This window comes from Delphinapterus leucas, chromosome 9 (genome assembly GCF_059928025.1).
Source record: "Delphinapterus leucas isolate spDelLeu-1000000601 "Yukka" chromosome 9, BTC_Dleu_Yukka2, whole genome shotgun sequence".
Taxonomy (NCBI): Eukaryota; Metazoa; Chordata; class Mammalia; order Artiodactyla; family Monodontidae; genus Delphinapterus; species Delphinapterus leucas.
In genome coordinates this window covers 60,121,507-60,143,821 of record NC_143137.1, presented here as the reverse complement: position 1 = coordinate 60,143,821, position 22,315 = coordinate 60,121,507, and the positions used below count along the sequence as shown (strand labels likewise).

The 22,315-nt window shown below is 38.1% G+C and overlaps 1 protein-coding gene across 1 annotated transcript in view; it reads right to left on the bottom strand.

The window, feature by feature from the left end:
- The window catches only part of SDHAF3 (succinate dehydrogenase complex assembly factor 3), an 82,376-nt gene extending 67,709 nt beyond the window's left edge, over positions 1 to 14,667 (bottom strand). The window contains exon 1 of the mRNA XM_022586631.3: positions 14,405 to 14,667. Coding sequence (XP_022442339.1) covers positions 14,405 to 14,578 — 174 coding nt within the window. The 5' untranslated portion in view covers positions 14,579 to 14,667. The remainder of the gene's footprint in view (positions 1 to 14,404) is intronic.
- Between the last annotated feature and the right edge of the window lie 7,648 nt (positions 14,668 to 22,315).

The window sequence follows — 22,315 nt, the reverse complement described above, 5'->3', positions numbered from 1 at the left end:
ATTCAGGGGACACGGGTTAGAGCCCTGGTCCGGGAAGATCCCACATGCCACAGAGCAGCTAAGCCCGTGCGCCACAACTAAGCCTGTGCTCTAGAGCCCACGAGCCACAACTACTGAGCCCGTGTGCCACAACTACTGAAGCCCACACGCCTAGAGCCTGTGCACTGCAACAAGAAAAGCCACCACAATGAGAAGCCCACGCACTGCAACGAAGAGTAGCCCCCACTTGCCGCAACTAGAGAAAGCCCGCGTGAAGCAACCAAGACCCAACGCAGCCAAAAATAAATAAATTAATTAATTAAAAAAAAAAAACCTGAACCAGCTATTCATGCATTCATATGCCTACTGACTTGACAGCATATCTAGATAAAAACATGGATTAAAGTGCTTGGAATAAGCCTAGTACACTATGAAATACAACACTGAATTCTCATTTATTTATGAAATACAATTTAAGATTCCCATAATCAGGCTAAAAGCCTTTGCTTAAACTATTAATCTTTATAAACTATAATTCACATATTTGGTTAACTTTTTATCCAACATGTTTGGTCTTCATCTGAAAAATCACACATTTTTCTTTTGAAGGAAAAAAACAAGATTTACTGAGCATCTATCATAAGCAAAATACTGTCCTAGGAGCTTTAAGGTACACAAAGATACATAAAACATAGTTTTCGTCCTCAAGGAATTTACCCTCTACTAGCATCAAAAAGGATGTACACAAATAATTATAATACACTGTAGAAAGCATGAAGAAAACAAAAATACAAAATAATGTTTTAGAAAATTAGAAGACAGAGTTTTGCTTTTTACTGAGAGAATTAATCAAGAAACAGTTGATAGCAAAGGATTGGAGCTGTTATGAAAGACATTTTAGGATTTGGCTATACAGAAAAAGACAGGAAAACATTTAGGGCAAATGAATAGTGAGGCCACGACAACTTAAGGCCACATTCTCTGTTGAGTATGACTGGAACTTAGGAAACTTGACAAAGAATATTGAGATGTAAGGTAGGAAAAACATATTCAAGTCAGATTTTGCATAGTTTTTAACTTGGGTTCAAGAGAGGTCAATCGGAAAACAGTGATGGCTTTTTACGAGGGCAATAATATGATCAAAGTTGTGTTTTATAAGCTGACATTTAAAAGGGACTAAAGGCAAGATTATTTATGAAATTACTACAAACATCCAGAGGCAAAGAGAATGGAGACAACAGGTCAGAGTTCTGATATGGTAAAAGGAATCAACCAGATTTGGCAACTAACTGGATATGGAAGATAGGAAAGAAGGAAGAATTAAGAATAATGAAATTACAAAATTTGTTTTCAGTACCTTCAAAACTCCTTCCTATCAAATCTCCTTCCTACCACACGCTACAGCTAAAATAGTTAACACTTACTGAGAACTTACCATGTACAAGGCAACAATTGTGCATATATTATCTTATTTAATCCTTAACCTTTGAAGTAAGTACTGTTGGTATTCCCATTTCACTGATGAGGAAACTGAGGCTTAGAGTGGTTAATCAAATTATCCGTTCACACAGTAAGTAGCTGGATGTTAATCAATGTCATTGTTAATCATTAAAGTGTTAGCTGCCAATAATTTAAAATGGAATCTCTCATAGGGTAATTATATTTTAAAAAGAAACTCAAAGATAAAAAGATCTTCAAAATCCAACAGAACAGAGGAATAAGGAACTGCAAGTGACAGGGTAGATATACTGGTTAGAGAACTGCCTAACAATCATAAATTGAATGGCTAAGGGAAAGAGAAGTTTCCTCCTGTAATCACACCACTCTTTGTTTGCCCTGCTGCCAGAAGACCAACATTCTCAACTACTACTCTTTAGAGTACAATGAGTTTTCTGCTATCTTATACAGACATGTACCACACTTATGAACTCCTTACGGATACTGACCATTAAGCTCTGTATCCCCTGAAAAATAGTAGGCAATGAATGAATCAGTGAACAAATAAACTCAGTTGGGCTCCTCCTGTCTAGTCCTCCCAGCCTCACACAATTCAAGACCTACATTTGGAACAATTTCTCCATGTCCCACCTTGAACTTGTTGCTGAAACCTCTCCTCCTGATTCTTTGCTTTCTTTCCAGTTTTTGTCCTTAATAATGTCGTCTAGATTATCCCTGACACTCAACTTGTTAAGGCCATGAACAAACAAATGGCTGGCCTTATTTATATTAGAAGACGTGTCTCTACTAGATCCCAGGACATTTCCAAGGGTTCTCTAACCCACTGACTTCTTCCTCAGTTATCGAGGAAAGACTTTACTTTCCATGGAATCAAACAGTACCCATGTTAAATCATGAGGGCTTCTCCTTTGACTGACTATCCAACAGGTTGTGCGGCTGGTCTAAGAGATGGGGCCAAGTTCCCAATGCTCTAGACTTTAATTTGTATATACTTTCCCAAAGAAACAGTATAACAAAGAGTAGTAAGGCTCCCAGACAGCCCTGCAGAAAAAGTCTATTTAAGCACAGTACAATTAAAATACTACACAATGGCCATTACATTTTTATTTTTCATCATAAATATACCACATTTATGCTATACTGTGGACTAAATAGCTGTTTGTGGTTAATACTGGTTAGCAAGATTTCAGTATCCAAACTAAAAGAAGGATGAGTTATCTATCATCCTAGTATCAGAGGAGTAAACTGCTGGGTATCCCCCAACTACAGTTAAGTAGAAAGCTAACAAACATAATTAGAAGCAACATATACATCTACCTCTGTAAGTACAGACTAAGATAAAGCAAAATTTTGAAAGACAAAAATCATTAAGATTTGAGATTCCAGTTATGCTCTTAAGAAAAGATAAAACTACTAAATAACTTTTTAAACTTTATATAACTTCACACTAGCTCTATTACTATCTAAGAAAATATACTTTAAAAATATACTACAGTTCAATCTTAACATATGAACTTCTTGCCACCCATTAAAGGTGTAGAGCATATTTTGATAGCAAAATGCTATATAAAATATGCTTTAGTTGAAAAGAATAGAACTAAAATAATCTGGTATGTCTTACTTATCAAAAGTGCCAAATCTGAATTTGTTCTTCACAAACAGAAATTAAATTTTTTTCTTTTTAGACACATGCATTGACATTTGTAGACAAACCCTATTTAAAACAAATTTCATGTATGCAAATGCAGGTTTACACAAAGAAGGAAATTATGGGCCGATTATTCATTTTACAAAAGGATTAACAAAAGAATTTCTTTAAATAGTTAATCTGCCAGTATACTTAAAATAGTTAAAATTTTTTAAAATCAACTTATAAACAACTTTTCAGAAATGCACTCATAGCATAAAAGTAGTTACAAAAGTATCAAGCTTCCAAAACGTTATTATTACAATCTTTGTCCCAATCGCTTGACTAACCTAGCAGGTGACACAAAAAGATTAAATACAATAGCTGAAAATGGCACAGAAAAACAAATTTTATATAGTTCTTAACTATATACATGTATGTCTATCATAATCATTAATACTGGTTTCTTGTTAACTGTTTCTTTACTGCGTGCAGTAAAATTGCACGCAGAGGCTAGCAAACAATGAATCAATATGGCTGAAGGTGACCTAAGAAACCACAGACCAAAGGGTCTTCTCTGCCTTCATTGTGCAGGCAAGCCAGAGGTACAAAAGAAGAAAAATCCAAGAGACCCCATCAGCGTTGCAGCTTGTTTTTGATTTTTCCTTTGCAGTTTTCTAAGAAGTGCTCTGAGATATAGAAGACAATGTCTGGGAAAAGGAAATCCAAATCTGATGATCCAGAAATGGAGCATTTTGGAACAACTAAGAGAAGCAGGAAGGATCCTAATGCTCCTGAGTAGCCACTACTGGGAGTGTTCTGTTCAGAGTTCCACGCTGAGATCAAATCCGCAAACCCTGGCACCTCCACTGAAGACCAAACAGATATGGAGTAATCTGAGAGCAAAAAAAGCAGCCTTGGGCTTCCCTGGTGGCGCAGTGGTTGAGAGTCCACCTGCCGATGCGGGGGACACGGGTTCGTGCCCCGGTCCGGGAAGATCCCACATGCCGCGGAGCGGCTGGGCCCGTGAGCCATGGCCGCTGAGCCTGCGCGTCCGGAGCCTGTGCTCTGCAGCGGGAGAGGCCACAACAGTGAGAGGCCCGCGTACAGCAAAAAAAAAAAAAAGCAGCCTTACAATAATAAGGTAGTGAGGCTGAAGGAGAAATAGGAAAAAGGTTTAGCCAACTCAGGAAAATCTGACGGTGCAAAGGAGACAGATGTTGCCTTAAAAACAGAAGATGAAGAGGATGAGGAGGAAGAAGGGGGTTGAGAAAGAGGAGGATAGAGAAATAAACTTGAGTATCTAACTCCACATGAATTCCAGAGTAGGGAAAAATACAACAAACTTCTTTGAGATGGCTCTGCCCTCATTAGATTTATTTACAAAATTCGAATATAATCATATTGCAGTTTCTAGAAGTGTACTAGAAATGTTAAGTAATTTACATGAAGTAGCCAAGGTCGTTATTAGTACCCTGAAACTGTATCAAAGTTGTATATATTTCCAAATATTTTAAAATAAGACGTTTTTCTCACTCTGTGCATCTTGCTTAGCCTAGTAAAGGCATTTAAATATGTTCATGGTGTTTTTTAAGTGGTGTTAACTATGGTTATTGGCTAGAAATCCTGCATTATCAACTGTACGTATTTATACCTTATAGAATGAATAAGTAGGCAGCCAGGCTGGGAAGTGTGAGGCAGTGAACAAGCTACCTTTTGGAGGGGTTAGAGCTTTGGGTCTGTGCTGTGAGGCTAGACCCATTGATGCTGCATGCTGATGTTATTATAGTTGTTTGTTGGTTTATAAATTTATTTATTTTGGCTGCATTGGGTCTTCGTTGCTGTGTGTGGGCTTTCTTTTTAGTTGCAGCGATCCGGGGCTACTCTTCATTGCGGTGTTCTGGCCTCTCATTAAGGTGGCTTCTCTTGTTGCGGAGCATGGGCTCTAGGTGCGTGGGCTTCAGCAGTTGTGGCACATGGGCTCAGCAGTTGTGGCGGCCAACACACTCAGGACACGGGCTTAGCTGCTCCACGGCATGTGGGATCTTCCCCAGACCAGGGCTCGAACCCACGTCCCCTGCGTTGGCACCACTGCACCACCAGGGAAGCCCTATAGTTGTTTTTATATATACGTATTTGCCATGCCATCAGCTGCCATTCTTAGTGTGGAAAGGGGAAAGTTCCTATGAGAAGTGTGTGATTTTTTTTTATTCAATGGGATAGTTTTAAACAAACTAGACAACTTCATCTGCAGCAAAGTGAAGAGTCACTACAGCAAAGTCCAGAAAGCTTTGCTACTTAAACATACAATATACAACATTCTGCTATTTTTTTATGTTTATAATGATGAAATGTTTTTTGAAAAAAAATAGGCCATGTTTAAAATCTATTCAAATAAAGCATAAATATTTTAGTGTTTGAAAGCTTAGAAGTCAAAATTCAATTTATTTTAGAAATGCTCCAAGTTTACTAATTTAGGATTAGGGAAGACCAAAAACTTCTAAATAAGATAAATATGATCCTCCCTTGGGAACTGAGCTAAAAAAATCAACACACAATGGGAAACATCTGAGTTCTCTCAGGCCCAGAAGCCCAATTAGGTAGCTTAATCTATCAACACACTGATAATAATAATAATGTTTTGGCAGGAAAAAAATGTGCTTAAAATAAAAATAAAGTATCAAGAGGGGGCAAACTTTCTAATGTGTGTTCAGCACTGTCCAAGAAAAAAGGGCAGTGAAGCATGAGGACCCACAATGTTTTCTACTGTAAACTAAACGGATGTTTTCTACTACAAGGCCTGATAAAAAATCTCTCATGCCTACCCAGTTCCCATTATTTTAATTCTGTGTTTACCAGGTAACCTTCTAAACATTAATTCAGTTTCCTAGAAAGCTTAATAGAGGTCCACAATCCCTTACTTGCAATTCTGAAGTCAAAGAAATTTCAAAAAACAAAAGCTGTTTCAGAACTCATCCGGTAGCAAATCGGACCTAAATGGATTATGTGAAGCGTTTATTTACTCTGCTTAATATGAACAGTCAAATGCTTTACTGCAGAAATATTAATGTACTTGATTACAGGGTACCACTCCAGATCCCACAGGGGTGTGTCTTAAAATTCAATCATACTCCTTCTTACCTTTCTAAAATCTAAAAAATTCTAAATTCTGAGACAACTCTGAAAGAAGTGTCCCTGGATCTAAATATGAATATTCTGACTCCTGGAAAAGGAGAGCCCTCTTTATCAGCCCCCACTCCCCAACCCAAAGAAATCAGCATTCTAGCTTATACTTCAGTATTACATAAATTTAGTTAGTGTGAATCTGAAGTCAATATTCGATCATCTCTGAGTATGCTGATAAAGTCCAATTCCAAAGGTACAAGATCAATTCCCAGAACTTACAATGACAATCTTGGGTGGCACAAATGTACCTAGAATCTCCTTCCTAAGCCTACTGGTTTCCAAGCCACCTTCCATCCTCTCTCTGTCTCACTTGCCAGAAGACAAACCAACAGTTAACCAATTTCCTCTGCCAGTCCTAATACACTGTCAGCCTTCATGCAACCTTCTACAATGCTTAGAAAAAGGTAAAAAATTAAAATAGATTTCTAACAGTTATTAAGTAGCAACTTAATTTTCATTAAGTTATTGGAGAATTATGACTATTTAAGTATGATCTCTAAGAAATTAACATGAGAAGATTCTTCACGTTGCTTAAAAAGACTTAAAACTATACCAGATAGATGGCCCTGATAACTCTTTTCTGATCTCAGTTTAGAGCCCTAAAGATTCTAAATTCTAAATATGTCTTCTAGTGGTTAAGGAAAAAACAGTAACTAGATAAAGTTTAATTTTTAATCTATACATGTTTATTCTTTCCCAGCAATGCTTTGTAGTTTTCAGTGTAGAGGTCTGAACATCCTTTGTCTGAATTTTCCCTAAGCATTTCATATTTTTTGATGGTAAGTGATATTTAAAAAGTTTAATTTCCAAGTTTTCACTGCTAGTATATAAAAGTACAGTTCATTTTTATATACTGACCATGTATCATACAACCTTGCTAAACTAGCTTATTAAATTCCAGAAGTTTTTTAGTAGATTACATCAAATTGTCTACATAATCATATCTCCTGTGAATAAAGGCAGTTTTATTTCTTTCTTTTCAATCTGGATGCCTTTTATTTCTTCTCTTATTTCAGTGGCCATTTACAATACTGAATAAAAAAGTCTACACATTTAGATTGTTTTAATTTTACAAAACTCAGCAAGAAATAATTAAGATATATAGCTGACATTATTTATTAAACATGAAGAAGTCTAAGTTTAACCTACAAAATTTAAAGGGCAAAATTAGGAACTATATAAGGTGCTAGTTGACTCAATGTATGTATTTTCCTATGCTTTGTGACACAAGATTGGTAACAAAAATGCTGAGCATATCCAACTGCATCGTTTAAAATCACATTTATTGGCTTTCTTATAATTACGAAAGTAGCACATGATCTGGAATTCTGAGGTACAAGGAAGAAAATTATAATCATCCTTAATCCCAGCACCCAAAGATAAACACTGTTTATTTTTAATTGTATCATGAGCAGTTTTCTATACCATTAATTCTTCTGAAACACCATTACTAAGAGCTGCATACTAACCCATCCGTCATATGGCTATGTTATAATTTCATTCTTCTGCCATCACTGGACATCTATACTGATTTAAATTTTTCACTATTACCATATACATTCAACACAGCAGTTAAATTCATATATAAATCAGAGAATGACCTCTTATTAGAGTCCCTTTTGCCCATTCCTGTATTAAAGCTGTTAAGTGTTTTCCCAGTCCAAGCTAAGTTCTTTTTATACTAATGCTATCAATCATCTATCACATTAATCCCAAATACATTCCATTTGCCTTTTATTTTAACTAATTTTCAATTCAGGAATTATTAACTTTATGTTAATGGTAAGTATTACAAAGAGAAATAAAATGTACTGTATTTTTATTGTCCGTGGTATTACTATGGTAACACACAACCCTAAAACTAAAAAGATTAAAGAGAGAAATCAGTGGTGCCAATGAAAAGTGTAAAGTGGGTTAAGCTGTTTGATATAGTTTTAACTCATCTCCTAATATAATCATATCTTAGAGGGAAAAGAGAACTTTTTGGTCCATCTGTAATTTCAAGGGTAAAATATTACTTCCCCTACTAAGACAACTGAAGCCAAAAATCACACAGGAAATACATGTGCCTGACTAGCACAACAGTTTAACAGTTACATTAGAGCAACTTCTATTCTGTCATTAATGAAAAAAATCTTTGAGAAAGAAATGTGTCGCAATTAGCACCTTGGGATAATAAACATACAAATAAATCATTACCTAAACATTTCCTAATTATGCTAGAGGTGTATTAGGTAGAAACATGATTTTAAAAAAATCTTCCCTGTCCCTTAGGAAAAATACCAAAAATGGAAAACAAACCAAATATACAAATAAACTGTAATAAGCAAAAAAGCAAAATTCAAAGAAAAAATATATAATCATTTTACATTAAACAGAAATTGAATAGTCTTTTGGAAACATTAATTTCCAAAATCTTAACTGATTTTCATGAGGTGAGAGCACAAGATTTTCATCGTACCTAGTTGTGTGGCACCAAACAAGTCATTTTACTTCTACAGGCCTTAGTTTCTTCATCTTTAAAATGAAAACACTGAGAATCCCCAGTTTGAGACGGCAGATTGGAGAAATCACAGAAGCTTATTTCTTATTTCTTCTCCCTTCCAAAACTCCACTGAACTAATAGAAAAACTTTTAAAGGAGCAATCCATAATGACTAAGAAAGGAGCCATTAGAAGCCAAGAGATTTCAATAAGGTTCTCAAAATGGAAAGCAGGTGGAGAAGTTTAACTAATAAAACAGCCTCAGTAGAAGCAGCCACAGCTTAGAAAACAAAACAGAGAATAACAGCTGAAGATAAAGCCAAACTGCCAGAACCAACTGAACACAAACACCAGGGAGGTAAAGAAAATGAGGAGCAAGAAGCAAATCCAAGGGAGATTTACTGAAACTCTGTGATCCTAAAAGTAATTTTCTAATCAACAAGCCTACCTATATGCAGAGTTCTCAGTTTCTTACTGCTTTACTTGTAAATTTGGACAGATAACCAAATTCACAAGATACTTGAAACCTGAAAGACACCAAAATAAAATGAAAAATGTCCCCAGAACAGATAAATTAAGGAATAGAAAAGAATATATTGCTCTTTATTATAAGCCCTCTCACACTAATTTTTTAGCCACATACATACATTAATTTGGTTTTTCAAAAAAGCTTAAGAGCATTAACCTAAAAAACAAGTTTACTGAAGCAATGTGAAGCCCCTTTCAATCAATTCTAATACTCCCTATGTAAAATTTCAGACATCCGTTCTTATTAAGCAACCGTAAAATAATTTATCTCACAAAATAATAGGTAAACCAGTAAAATCAATATTATACATATATATATAATCCTTTTATTAAATTCTGTGGAAAAACTTACTTCAAATTCTGAAGTCTGTGTGGTATATAGACATACACACACCCCTACACACACACAGATCTGTTTTAGAACCATAACTACTAGCATATTAATACTATCATTCTATTACCATTATTTTAAATCTATAAATTCCAATAACTTTAAAATCACTTAAATAAAAGGACATACCTCTATGTTCCAGTAATATAGTATAAAGTCAATAATATTTGCAATGTTGATCAAACTATGATTTTTAAAAACACCTTAAGTTACTTTATAACACAAGCACTGTTATAACACAACTGACACCAATAAAAGTTAAGTATTTCTAAACAAAAAATATGGTAAAAGCTTCCAAATACTTCAGAAATGAAAAAAAGAAACATTTTATGTTCTAAGGATATACTGTTTCAAATCCTCACCTTCACCCCTTTTTCAACCATTAGTTAAGGACCACAGTATGGCTAAAATTTTTTAAATGGTAAAGCTTAATGTGGAAAACACACATGTGTGACATATCACCATTCAATAAACCATCACCACCCAATAAACCATCACAAAAACACCACACTGAGTAACATGTGGAATAAACAGTACAACTAACAGGTTCCCAGATGACTCCCTCATACTTGGTAGATGATCCCCCACACATACAATCCATCTATTGAACAGAGAGGTAATTCATTCCTTTTCTCCCACAAACTAAAATACAAAGTTCAAATCAGGATGTTCAAAACCAACAAAATGAGGTCCTCAAATTAGGTAAGAGAGACGTACAATTATAAAAACTGCAAAATACCCATCCAACCCTAATTATATTAAGTTAAGGAAACTCTAAATATAGATGACATGCAATGTAATCATACATTTTTTTAATCTGATGATCCACTTCAAACTCATAAGATATCCCACATGAGTTACAAATGCACAGTTACATGAAAATTGAAGCATTTCCTCCTCTCTAAAATGAATACAACAAAATAAAACAAAAAAGCAAATATTATGATAAAGACTATCATAAAAATCTAAAGACTTAAACATAATCAGGAAGGGAAAAAGTATGTTCCTTTGCAGAAGTAGCTTAGGAACAACTGAGTACAGAAAAAGAAAAGAACAGAACAGTTCCAGCACTACACTACTACCTTCATTCTCTTTAACTCCTAAATGTTAGTGGTCTATCTTTGACCACTATCTATCTAGCTTCCCCCGTTATACCCAGCCTGGGCACTTTAATTCACACCTTTGGACCATCAATTACAAATAATGAATTCCAAATCTCTATCTCCAGCCACAATCTGTCTCCTGAGTATCAGAGTAAATATATCTCAAAACATCTCCACTTGACTGTCCCACCAGAATTTTTAACACAAAAATGTACCATACTGAACTCATCCCCCACCTCCTCCTCCTATATACTTATTCTGGTTATTGATATCGTATTCCAAAACTTGAGAGTTATCCATTCTATGGCCTCCCCTCTAATTAATCCTGTATCAGTCACCAAGTCAAATCCCATTCTACCTTAAAAAGGGTAACGCAAAAACCCATACTCTCCATCCTCAACATCTCTGTCTTGGTTCAGGCACATACATATTTGGGATTACTACATCTCTCCTAACAGTTCTCCCTACCTTCAATCTGCCTCATTCTTCAATCATTCCTTTCTATTGCTGTTAAAGTGATCTTTCTAGAATATAATTTGAATCATTTTCACCACTGCTTAAAATCTTTCAATGATTCAAAATAAAGACCTAAAATCCTTAACAGAATATCCTGTCTCTTGTCACCTCTTCAGCTTTATCTCTTATCTCCCATGTAATACACTAAATTCTAAACACATCACCGCAAATCCTGGAAAAAGTCATACTGTTTCTTACCTCAATAACTCTGCATAGGTTATTCCCTCTTTCTAGAGAGTCTTTTTCTTGACAAGGTAACTCTGACCTGCTCAAACCTCAGCTCAGACATTACATGTGGCCTCAGCTTCCTCCATTCCCTCCTTGCCCCTATAGCACTTGAGAGACACCCTTTCATACTATAATCGTCTATTATACTCTAAACTTGTACACCATAAAAGTAAAATACATATATTATTCATTGTGTGTCCTACAATGCCTAGCACTTTGCCTGGCAATAAGTGATCAATAACTATTTAAAGAATGTTTAAGCATTTTGCTTTTTCCAGAAACTTCCACTATAAACCTCCCCCAAGAGACACAGAACAAAGCAGCTACTTAAGGAAAACAATGGAAACCAGGCAAGAAAGCAACAAACATAAATAAATGGGGCAAAAAAAATGAAAAATTAAACACACGGAGTCTTTTCAAAGTGGCTCCTAAGGAGCTGTGTTTCGTCTCACATTCTAACACGAAGGTCTTTTACTTGCTATTTAATTTTCAACGTTTATTCTAATTTCCCAGAAAATAGTGGTAAGAAGTTCTTCTCTCCACAACTGGGTCGGCACAGAAAGAAAAATGGAAAGCATTACCTAAAACAGCTATTCTTCAAAACTGAGCATAGTCAGAACTTTAAAAGTGCCATAATAAGTAAGACCCCCTGATCTACCCTGCCCCAATTCCACTTTTTTTTTTTTTTTTTTTTTTTTGCGGTACGCGGGCCTCTCACTGTTGTGGCCTCTCCCGTTGCGGAGCACAGGCTCCGGACGCGCAGGCCCAGCGGCCATGGCTCACGGGCCCAGCTGCTCTGCGGCATGTGGGATCTTCCCGGACCGGGGCACGAACCCATGTCCCCTGCCTCAGCAGGCGGACTCTCAACCACTGCGCCACCAGGGAAGCCCCCCAATTCCACTTTTAACAGTTGTCCCCTAAAAGGCTTGGGAATAAGATTACAAGGGGTATTTTACTAACCAGTTATCAAACATCTCTCCCTGAACTTAACATTTTTTCTCTATGGTAAGGAATTATACAAATTCACTATTTACTCTGTAAATATGCATTTACATTTTTATCCTTAAGATAAAATGAAATACTTTCCTCTTACCTTCCCCCAAAGGTCCTTGAACAGAAATTTCCCCCGATGAATTTGCTCTAATATTTGCCAGTTTTCTGTGATCAGAAGGGAATAGATGAAAGGGAGTAGGGAACTCTCCTCCCAATACTGAGTCCTCTCATATTCCTGACCCTTCCCTTCTCTTCTCCAGTGGTATCCATACCCAACTTTGCCTTTTAAAGTAAAGCAAATTCAAGTTCATAAGCAATTTTAGAAGTGTGTGAAAGAATCTTAGAGACCAAATGCCACATAGCACTAGGAGAGTGTTTTGGTTTTTTTGTGGGTTTGTTTTTTTTTAAGCTGAACTCCTGACACCAAGTCTCCTCAGTTGATCAACACATTTTTTTTAAAAACCAGTTTTTTAAAAATGTCTCTTTCCTCTAGCCTATTACCAATTTATTCTGGGTTCCTACTCTTTCCCTAAAAAGCTTCCTGTCCTGCCACAAACTGACTTGGCTTAAAAGATGTCACTTACATTTACATACACTAATTTAGAGGTGCATATTGTAAATACTGTTATGGTTTTACAGATAAGAAAATAAGACTAGGAAAAGTGACCTGACATTTAATAAATGCCGGTACCTGAATTTGAATCCAGTTCTTCTGGCTTCAAGACCAAGTTACCATATTAAAAGAGAGCAGTCTGCAGCAGTCTGCATTTTAAGATTCAACTTCCCTGGCTCTAGGCAGCCTCACTACATCTAATACACATAATTTTTAGGCAAGTTCTAAATTTCACCGTTGTCCTAAATGTCCCTCTTGCAAGCGTACATGAGTCTACAATAAAAAATTCTGCAATTCAGTGAAAAAGTTCGGTGTTCACCCTAATGTTCACCCTGTGTTCACCCTTTATGATTTTTTTTAAAAAAACAGACTTCAATAATCTCTATAGACATCAACTTTTGAGGCTGAAGAATTGCTTACCTCAGTTCTTAAACCAACACTGCTTCATGCTTTCAAATACCTGTCGCTCTAATTGCCAATTTCATTCATTTCTTTATATTTGCAAATAACTAGGGGCAGTGCTGTATGTCTCCCAACCCCACGAAACACTCTAAATGAAACACTCCGAATATCATTTGACTTCACTCAAAAAAGGGAGGGAAAAATCAAAGAGTTAATCCCTAATGCATGTGTCTGATTAAGATTTAGTGCAATGATGCAGAGCAATTCAACAGAATAACGTGACTTGAAACTACGAAGAAACCAACTTTCACCTGACCTACCTCTGACCAGTATTTTTGCCCACCGCTTGTAATTACCCCCAGTCTTATCCGATTTCTGTTATCAGTCAACTGAGAATATTAAGACCCAACAAAGAGCACTGGGATTTTAAAAATAGTAATTATAGAAACAAGCCTTTAAAACTCTGAAAACTAGTAACGAGAAAAACATTAATTTATCAATAGGCGCTTGCTACGTGCAAGGCACTGGAGGAGACAAAAAAGCTGCCAAACGGTAAGCTCTTTAAGCACTTGACGGTGACTTATTCAGTTTTGTAACCTCCATCCTCACCCCTCCAGCGCCTGGCAAAACTTGAACTGAACTGGACACGCTGTTGTAACGGGATGTGCTCCAGCGAGGAACCTGTGGGATAAACAGACCAGCTTGGGACGTAACTTTGGGAAGTATTGTTTGAACGGCTTTACGCTGTTTAATTCAAACGGAACAGGCTGCCGCTGTGTTCGAGCTCGTGAGGCCCGGGGAAACCAGCCGGGTCAGGCGGCCTCTCCCAGAGTCAAACCGGGACACCGCTGAGGGACCTCAAAGATCTGGGGCGAAGAAAAGGGGGCAGTTACTTGCCTCCCATTCCTGCAAGAATCGCTCGGCCTCGTCAGAACCAACGGTCTTATGTCTCCTAAATTCGTCCTTCACGTACTGGTCACCAAGGGCTTTGAGGTCTGGGGGCAGAGCCCGGTGCAGCAGCAAAATGCGCCGATACAAGGCCCGGACACGCGAGACGTGCCGAACAGGCATAACTCCAAGCGTGGACCACAGGCCGCGCCTGCGCAGAGAGACCGCGCGCGCCTGCCTCTCCTTACAAGCTGAGTATAAGTAACGCAAATACAAGCGGAAGAGGGCGCGCGACTTGCATCCGGTTGGGTCCGCCCTAATATCAGGACCTTCCGGAAACGCGAGGGGCAGCGGCGGGCAGAAATGGGCCGGTCCTTCTCTGAAAGGGGCGTAGCTTTCGTGGAGCGCTAGCGCAGCGACTACCTAGGGGCTGCGTCTGGGGCGGAACGGTCGTCCACCAGGAGTCTGGCTTTGCTGCTTGTTACCACTCCGTTACACCCCATCATCTTTTCCATTCATCTTACCCCTTTTCCTCCTGATAAAGGCTTAAGAAAGGCTTCGTCAAAATCAGACTCCTCCAGGAAGCCTTCCATGGTTGGCTAAAGACACTTCAGATGTCTTTGCAGTGTTCCTGCGTTCTGCGAGAGGGATCGGAATGGGATTAATCTCTCCATTCACGAGCCTACCCACCCACGTACCTTGCACAGGGCTGTACTCCTAATTTGTACCCTGAAGGCGTGGCCTGTTTCATGTAACTCAAGTGAGACCTGAGCCAGCAGGTTTCAATCCTTAGCTCGTGTCAAGTTGGCTTTAGAAGAATAATTAGAGAACATTTTAAATGTATTGTGTCCAAGGCCAAGATCCAGGAGATTCTGATTAAATAGTCTGAGATGAAAACGTAGAATCAGAACGTTCACAAATCTTCACCTTTTACAACGGTGATACTGAGAGTGTGACCAATCAAAGCTGACAGCAGTTTAGCCTCGTTCTTTCTGTCCCATCACACCTTTGGACCTTCAACAAATCCTGATGGCTCCACCAACAAAATGTATGCAGAATTCGATCATTTCTCACTACTCCCTATTCCACAATGGTCTCTCTTTACCGGATGCTGTAGTCACTTTTTGTGTTTCTGCTTCTGCCATGATCAACTTTGATCATGATCCACCTAAACTGTAACAGCCTCTGCTACTGGTAGTATCTGGCTGCCTTAGAAATCCTTGCTGGTTCCCATCACTCTGACCACACCTTTTTACATAGCTTTTTATTAAATTATTAATAGGTTTAAAAAAAAAAAAACAGGGCTTCCCTGGTGGCGCAGTGGTTGAGAGTCCGCCTGCCGATGCAGGGGACACGGGTTCGTGCCCCGGTCCAGGAAGATCCCACATGCCGCAGAGCGGCTGGGCCCGTGAGCCATGGCCGCTGAGCCTGCGCGTCCGGAGCCTGCGCTCCGCAACGGGAGAGGCCACGACAGTGAGAGGCCCGCGTACCGCAAAATAAAAAAAAATGTCACTACTCTGCTCTCCAAAATCCTCCAGTGGCTTCTCATTAGAGTAAAACGCACAGCCTCTCCACTTCTTAGCTGTCTAAATTTTCTCCTACTGCTCTTTCCCTAGTTGGCCGATTCCAGCCACACTGGTCTTCAAAGCCCCTAATTCATCTTTGAACAGGCCAGGCACTCTCCCAACTGAGGACCTTGGTATTTGCTCTTCCATCTGCTTGGAATGTTCTGCTTCAGGTATCTTTCTTGGCTAACACCCTTATTTCACTCAGCTCATTATTTCAGGTCTCTTTCTGATTAAGATCCTCCCTGGCAAGCATATTTGATATTGCTACAACATCATGCTAAGAACTCCCTAAGCCCCCTCTCTGCTTTATTTTTCTCTGTAACACATACATATTTTACTTGTTTGCCTATTGCTTGCCCCCACTAGATTACAAATTCCCGGAGGGCAGGGATTTTGTGATTTTAAGGGTGTCAAGTGATTTATATGACCTGCTGGTGATGAAAGGGCAAGAATGTGGGAAAATTTATGTGATTCCCTCCGAGACCCCAGATTTTTGTTTATGCAAAGACTTCTTGAAAGACAAAAAGACACACACCCCTCTACCAAGGGCAGGGACTTAACTCATTTTAGTATTCTTTTCAGGGTCCACCGCAGTGCCTTACAAATAGTAAGCACTCTAATATTCATTACCTTGAATGGACTCTTTTCCTTTTGCTGAAATTGTAGAAAAATATTTGTTTAAAAGAACACAGAACATTTTTTTAAATGGATTTAATTTGGTTTTTTGACAAACCACATTCATGGCAAGGATTGAATGGCAGCATGGTTATTTTACTTCAGGAAATCTTTTTCTAACCATACTTCATCTCAATATCCCTGTAAATTAAAAATTAATTTCTTGTTCCAGTTTATTTTTTCTGGTTTCCTTTGGGGTTAAAGTACATGTATAATAAATGCTTCTTTTAGAGCCAAAGCTCTTATAAAAATGTGGGAAAAAATTCTGCCGGTAAATTAATAAAACATAATAAAAGAATTAATTCAGCATAAAGGGAGCAGAAAAGGTCCATAAAGCTTTGGGTAATCAATGCTCAAAAATGACAAATGATGGGTAAGAGAAAAGCCAAGACATAATGGTTAGAGGAGAGGAATCAAGAATAACAGTGAGAATAATGGTAGATGACCTTTATTTTTTTACAGTGGGCTGGACAATGAGTTATGTTTTGAGGACAAAATTTTCTGTTTCTTTGACCTACCAATTTAGGCTGACCAGTTTTCCTCTTGTGGTCAAAATAGCCATGAACTGAAAATAAGATCTGAGTTCTATTCCTGGCCACTAATCCAGATCAGTACACTTCATGCAGGCCTTTCCTTTATCCTTCCTCCATGTAATTCGTTTTCATGTGTTATTCAGCAAGTCACTCAACCAATCTGCACCTCGATTTTCTCACATGTCAAATAAACTGGGTTAGGTAATTCTCAGTACCTTTCAACTCTGCTAATCATGATTTGTCCCCAGTCCCCTCCAAAATTTTTTGTAAAAGGAGCAGCAGATATGTACCCACTCTGAAATAATTGCTTTGAAAAAATTTTTGTTTAAGAAGGGGAAACTCCTCAAAATTTGAATCAGAGAGGTCTCCATGTTTTCCTTTATGGAAGTGCAATTGACAAAGAAAAATCAGGAGGGAAAATTACTTTTGGAAATGCATTTTACTTTACTCATATTGAGTTTGCAGGGACAGCCTATGTTAAATGGTGCATTGAACAGGTTGCCTAATAGTAGAAGTGCTGTTGGTCTAAGTCAGTGGTTTTCAACTTTGGCTGTATATTACAATCACCTGGGAAACTGGTTTAAAAAAACTGATAAGGCCCACTCCAAACCACTTGAATCAGCATCTTTGCGAGTGGGGCGAGGCATGGCTATTGCTTAGAAACCCCTCCAAGTGATTCTAATGTGCAGCCAGGATTGATAACCAATGGTCTAAGTTTCCAACTTGGAAACACCTGGGTTCCAGGAATAGTACCCAAGTTACTGACACTGTTAAAAACTGATTACTAAATGTCCAGTGCTTCAATATTAGAGTGTTCCTGCAACAAAGGGGATAAAGATTTTGATATAGCTAAAAATATTTTAAATATAAAAGTAAAATGGGGGGATAAATAGGGAGATTGGGGTTGAAATGTACACACTACTATACATAAAATAAGTAACTAATAAGGACCTACTGTACAGCACAGGGAACTCTACTCAGTACTCCGTAATGACCTATATGGGAAAAGAATCTAAAAAAAGAGTGGATGTGTGTATATGTATAACTGATTCACTTTGCTGTACACCTGAAACTAACACAGCATTGTAAATTAACTACACTGCAATAAAAATTTTAAAAAACAATCAAAAAGAAAGAAAAAAAAGTAAAACATCTCTGAGAAAGAGGATGTAAGAGTGAAAAATAAGTTATATAACTCCAGGTTATATGCACAATTATCAACAGGAGGTGATTAATAACTTAAGGGCTATCTGAAGAGCTCACTCTAGAATCATCCCACTTCCCACATCCACAGCACCACCGTGTCTCCCAGAGGACATGCTTTAAGCTTTCCAAATAAGTAATGAACATTTAGAACACAGCTTACTTATGCAAACTTGGCACTCAATAAAAATCCACAAAATCTCTATCATCTGTACTCTCTTCCAACCCAAGCCTTCCACTAGAGCTCTTGATTGTATCCCAACTCTTCTGAGAAGTAGCTTCATAATTATCCCCTCATTCTTTCTCTCACTGGCATCTTCAATTATTCTCTTCATAAGACTAGTCCATTCAGCTCATAAACATTCACAAGAACACTTCACATTAAAAAAAAAAATCCCTCCATTCTACCTCCCCCTCAAACTACCATCCTATCACCCTGCTTCCTTCATTGGCAAACTTGAAACAAATATTTCTCCATTTCCATTCTCATTCCCTGCTTAATCCCTTTTAATCTATTGTCCCACTACTCCTCTAAAATCACTTTCTTCAAATTCCCTAGTTACTTGCTTCTGTTCACACATCTACTCTTCCCTGACCTTCTAGAAATCTTTCCATCTTTCGGCTTCCATATGTTTGTACTATCCAGGTGATCCACCTCTAGGGCCCCACTGTCTCTGTGTCCTTAGCTAGCTGCAGTTCTTCCTGCCTCCAAATGAGAATGCATTAGTCCAAACAAACATCAGTGTCAGTGCTCTTGTCCTGGCCAGCTGTCCTCAGCAATTGGTGATGCTCTGCTGCCCCCACCTGGCCAACCCCATTCTAACCATTTTGGAGGCCCTCGCTGGACCCTTACCTGGAAAGGGTAAGGACATCTTAACCAACTCTCACACCCACCCCGACCTCTCTACAGTTTCAACCTTCCTTGCTAAGCACTGGATAAATTAAAATTGGATATCCTGTCATTCCTTCAGAGTCATGTCGCAAATTAAACTCATCATTTTTCTCCAAAGACCTTTCTCTCGCCACCGTTCTTAAATTTACCTAGGCTCAAGACTTAAATTCTGGGGCTTCCCTGGTGGCGCAGTGGTTGAGAGTGTGCCTGCTGATGCAGGGGACACGGGTTCGTGCCCCGGTCCGGGAAGATCCCACATGCCGCGGAGCGGCTGGGCCCGTAAGCCATGGCCGCTGAGCCTGCGCGTCCGGAGCCTGCGCGTCCGGAGCCTGCGCGTCCGGAGCCTGTGCTCCGCAACGGGAGAGGCAACAACAGTGAGAACCCCCGCGTACCTCAAAAAAAAAAAAAAAGACTTAGGGTTCTGTAACATCTTTCACCCTCTTCATGTATCTTGTTATTGAGGAGCCCTTGTTGAGACTTCTTTTGTAAATCAGTCACTTTTTTCCCATGTCATTGACCCACCTGCCTTGACTCCATATCCCTCGTTTAAATGACTACAACAGTCTTCTGATTGGATTCCCTTTCTTCAAAATTCGAAAGATTTTCCATTGTCTTCAGTGTGAAGTATGTGCCCCAGAATATAAAATTGTATTTAAAAAATCACATTGCAACCAAAGGCAAGACTTGCAGCTGAGCTATTACTGGTCTACTTTTTCATTATATTATACATGTATAAAATTATATTTTCATTATAATATACAACTATACATTATACAATTTTCTTAAAATTGAAGGAAAAATTCTAAATGATAACTTCAGACAGAGATTTCAATTTTATAATGCCATTACACTTTTAACCTGCAGAAAGCAAAAGTAAGTAAATAGATAAACAAATGCAAAAAGTAATTGTCTTACAAGAGAAGGCATTCCTCTCCCCACCCCCCAAATTAGAATAAGTTCACAGTATGTGTTCTTCAGGCTCACAAATTTAAAGTGACTAAATTATATTCATATACCATTAGATTCCAGCTTTACCATTTCTTAACTATGTGATCTTGGACTAGTTGTTTAAGCTTTCTGAGTCGCAAGTTTCCTTCTCTTAAAATGAGAATAATATTACGTACCTAAAAAGCTTCCTGTGTGCTTTAATGATTTGATATGTAAAAGGGATTTAGACTAGTTTGTCTGCAGCATATAGAAAGTGCGCATAGTGTTAGCAATGATGGTGATGACATAAAATGATAGCCAGGGGACTTCCCTGGTGGTCCAGTGGTAAAGAATCCACCTTACAATACAGGGAACGCGGGTTCGATCCCTGGTCGGGGAACTAAGATCCCACATGCCACGGGGCAACTAAGCCCACGCACCTCAACTACTGAGCTCACAAACCTCAACTAGAGCCCACGTGCTGCAAACTACAGAGCCCAGGTGCTCTAGAACCCGTGAGCCACAACTACAGAGCCCACGTGCCCTGGAGCCTGTGCACCACAACTAGAGAGAGGAAACCCGCGCACCGCAACTAGACAGAAGCCCACGCACCACAACGAAGAGCCCGCATGCCGCAACTGAGACCCGACGAAGCCAAAAATAAATAAATAATAAATAAATCTTTTTTCAAAATTTAAAAAAATAAAATGATAGCCAGTAAAAACTGTGAATCTTAGTTTAAGGTTTTTTAAAACTATTTCCCGCTTCAGAATACAACAATCTTAGAGGTATGAAACTTAAACTAACTGAAATGATATAATGCAATTACACTGTGACACCTAAAATTATAAACCAACATTTGTGCCTGAGCCCCTACTATACATAAGCATGATGGCTTTCCTTTGAGCAACAAGAACAGTTGCTCTTGAGGTGAGAATCTCCTGTAAATCTGGACTGTGTTTACCGATTCAAGATAAATCCCGCAGTATCTAACAGGCCCTCAGCATCAGCAACGGGAACGGAACTTTTCAGTCTTGGGCTTGTGTTGTGAAATCACTTGAATTGCTATTACTCATGATGGCTGGGAATGACTAACAAATTAAAGGAAAATTAGTGTTTAGTCTCTGTCTACGATACTGTAGCCATGAGGATGAGGAAGGAGGATCATTTATCTACAGAACAAAGAGTGGGGGCTGGATAATTCTTGAAACTACATAATTCTGAACCAATAACTTCTTAAAAATTAATTTCAAGATTGCACTAAGAGTGGTTCAACAAAGAAGCATTTGTTCTTGCTTCATTAGACAAGACTTTGACAACAAAAGATTACAGTATTTCTTTAAAAATGTAACAGCAATTATCATATACATATTAAATTCAGCTCAAGTTTTAGAACAAATCATAAATTTTTAATTACTTTGTTTACTCGAACCCCAAATGGCCTTTCAGACAGTACAATAACGTCCTTAAGCAGATGAGATTATTTTAAAATTGTTACATTCTTTCTCAAGAATGTGACAACACACGCAGCCAGTGATGAAATAGCCATTTCAGTTAGATCAAATAGGGTCTATATTAACGAAAAATTTCAAGAGAAGAACATAACTCTAGTGTTCCTTTATGGATATATGATGTGATTATAGCCTTCTTCAAAATCTGTGGCAGAATAAACATTCTATAGAGAAGCTACTTTGCCACATATAGGTATATAATATTAAAGAAAAATTTTTGTTCACAAGTACCCAATTTAAATGTATTCATAAATGAATAGTAAATCAATTTTTAATGTACTAATTATAGTCCAGAACCATTATAAATTAAATTCAGACATAATTAAAGGGGAGACTTAAAACCTTGTGCAGTGATTCTTCATTTTTATTCTATGTAGCAGACTTCTAATGAGTCCATAAAAAGGCCATTCAAGATGCCTAAGGGAGAATCTAACCTGAGCATACAGGATGTTTTCCACAGTCTTCCTACTGGAGAACCTACATAATGTCTCAAGGAGATGAGTCTGAGGGAATTGGTGCTTCTCCAACTGTAATGTACTCACTAATCATCTGGGTATCTTATTAAAATGCAGATTCCAGTTCAGTTGGCCTGGGGATGGCCCTGAGAGTCT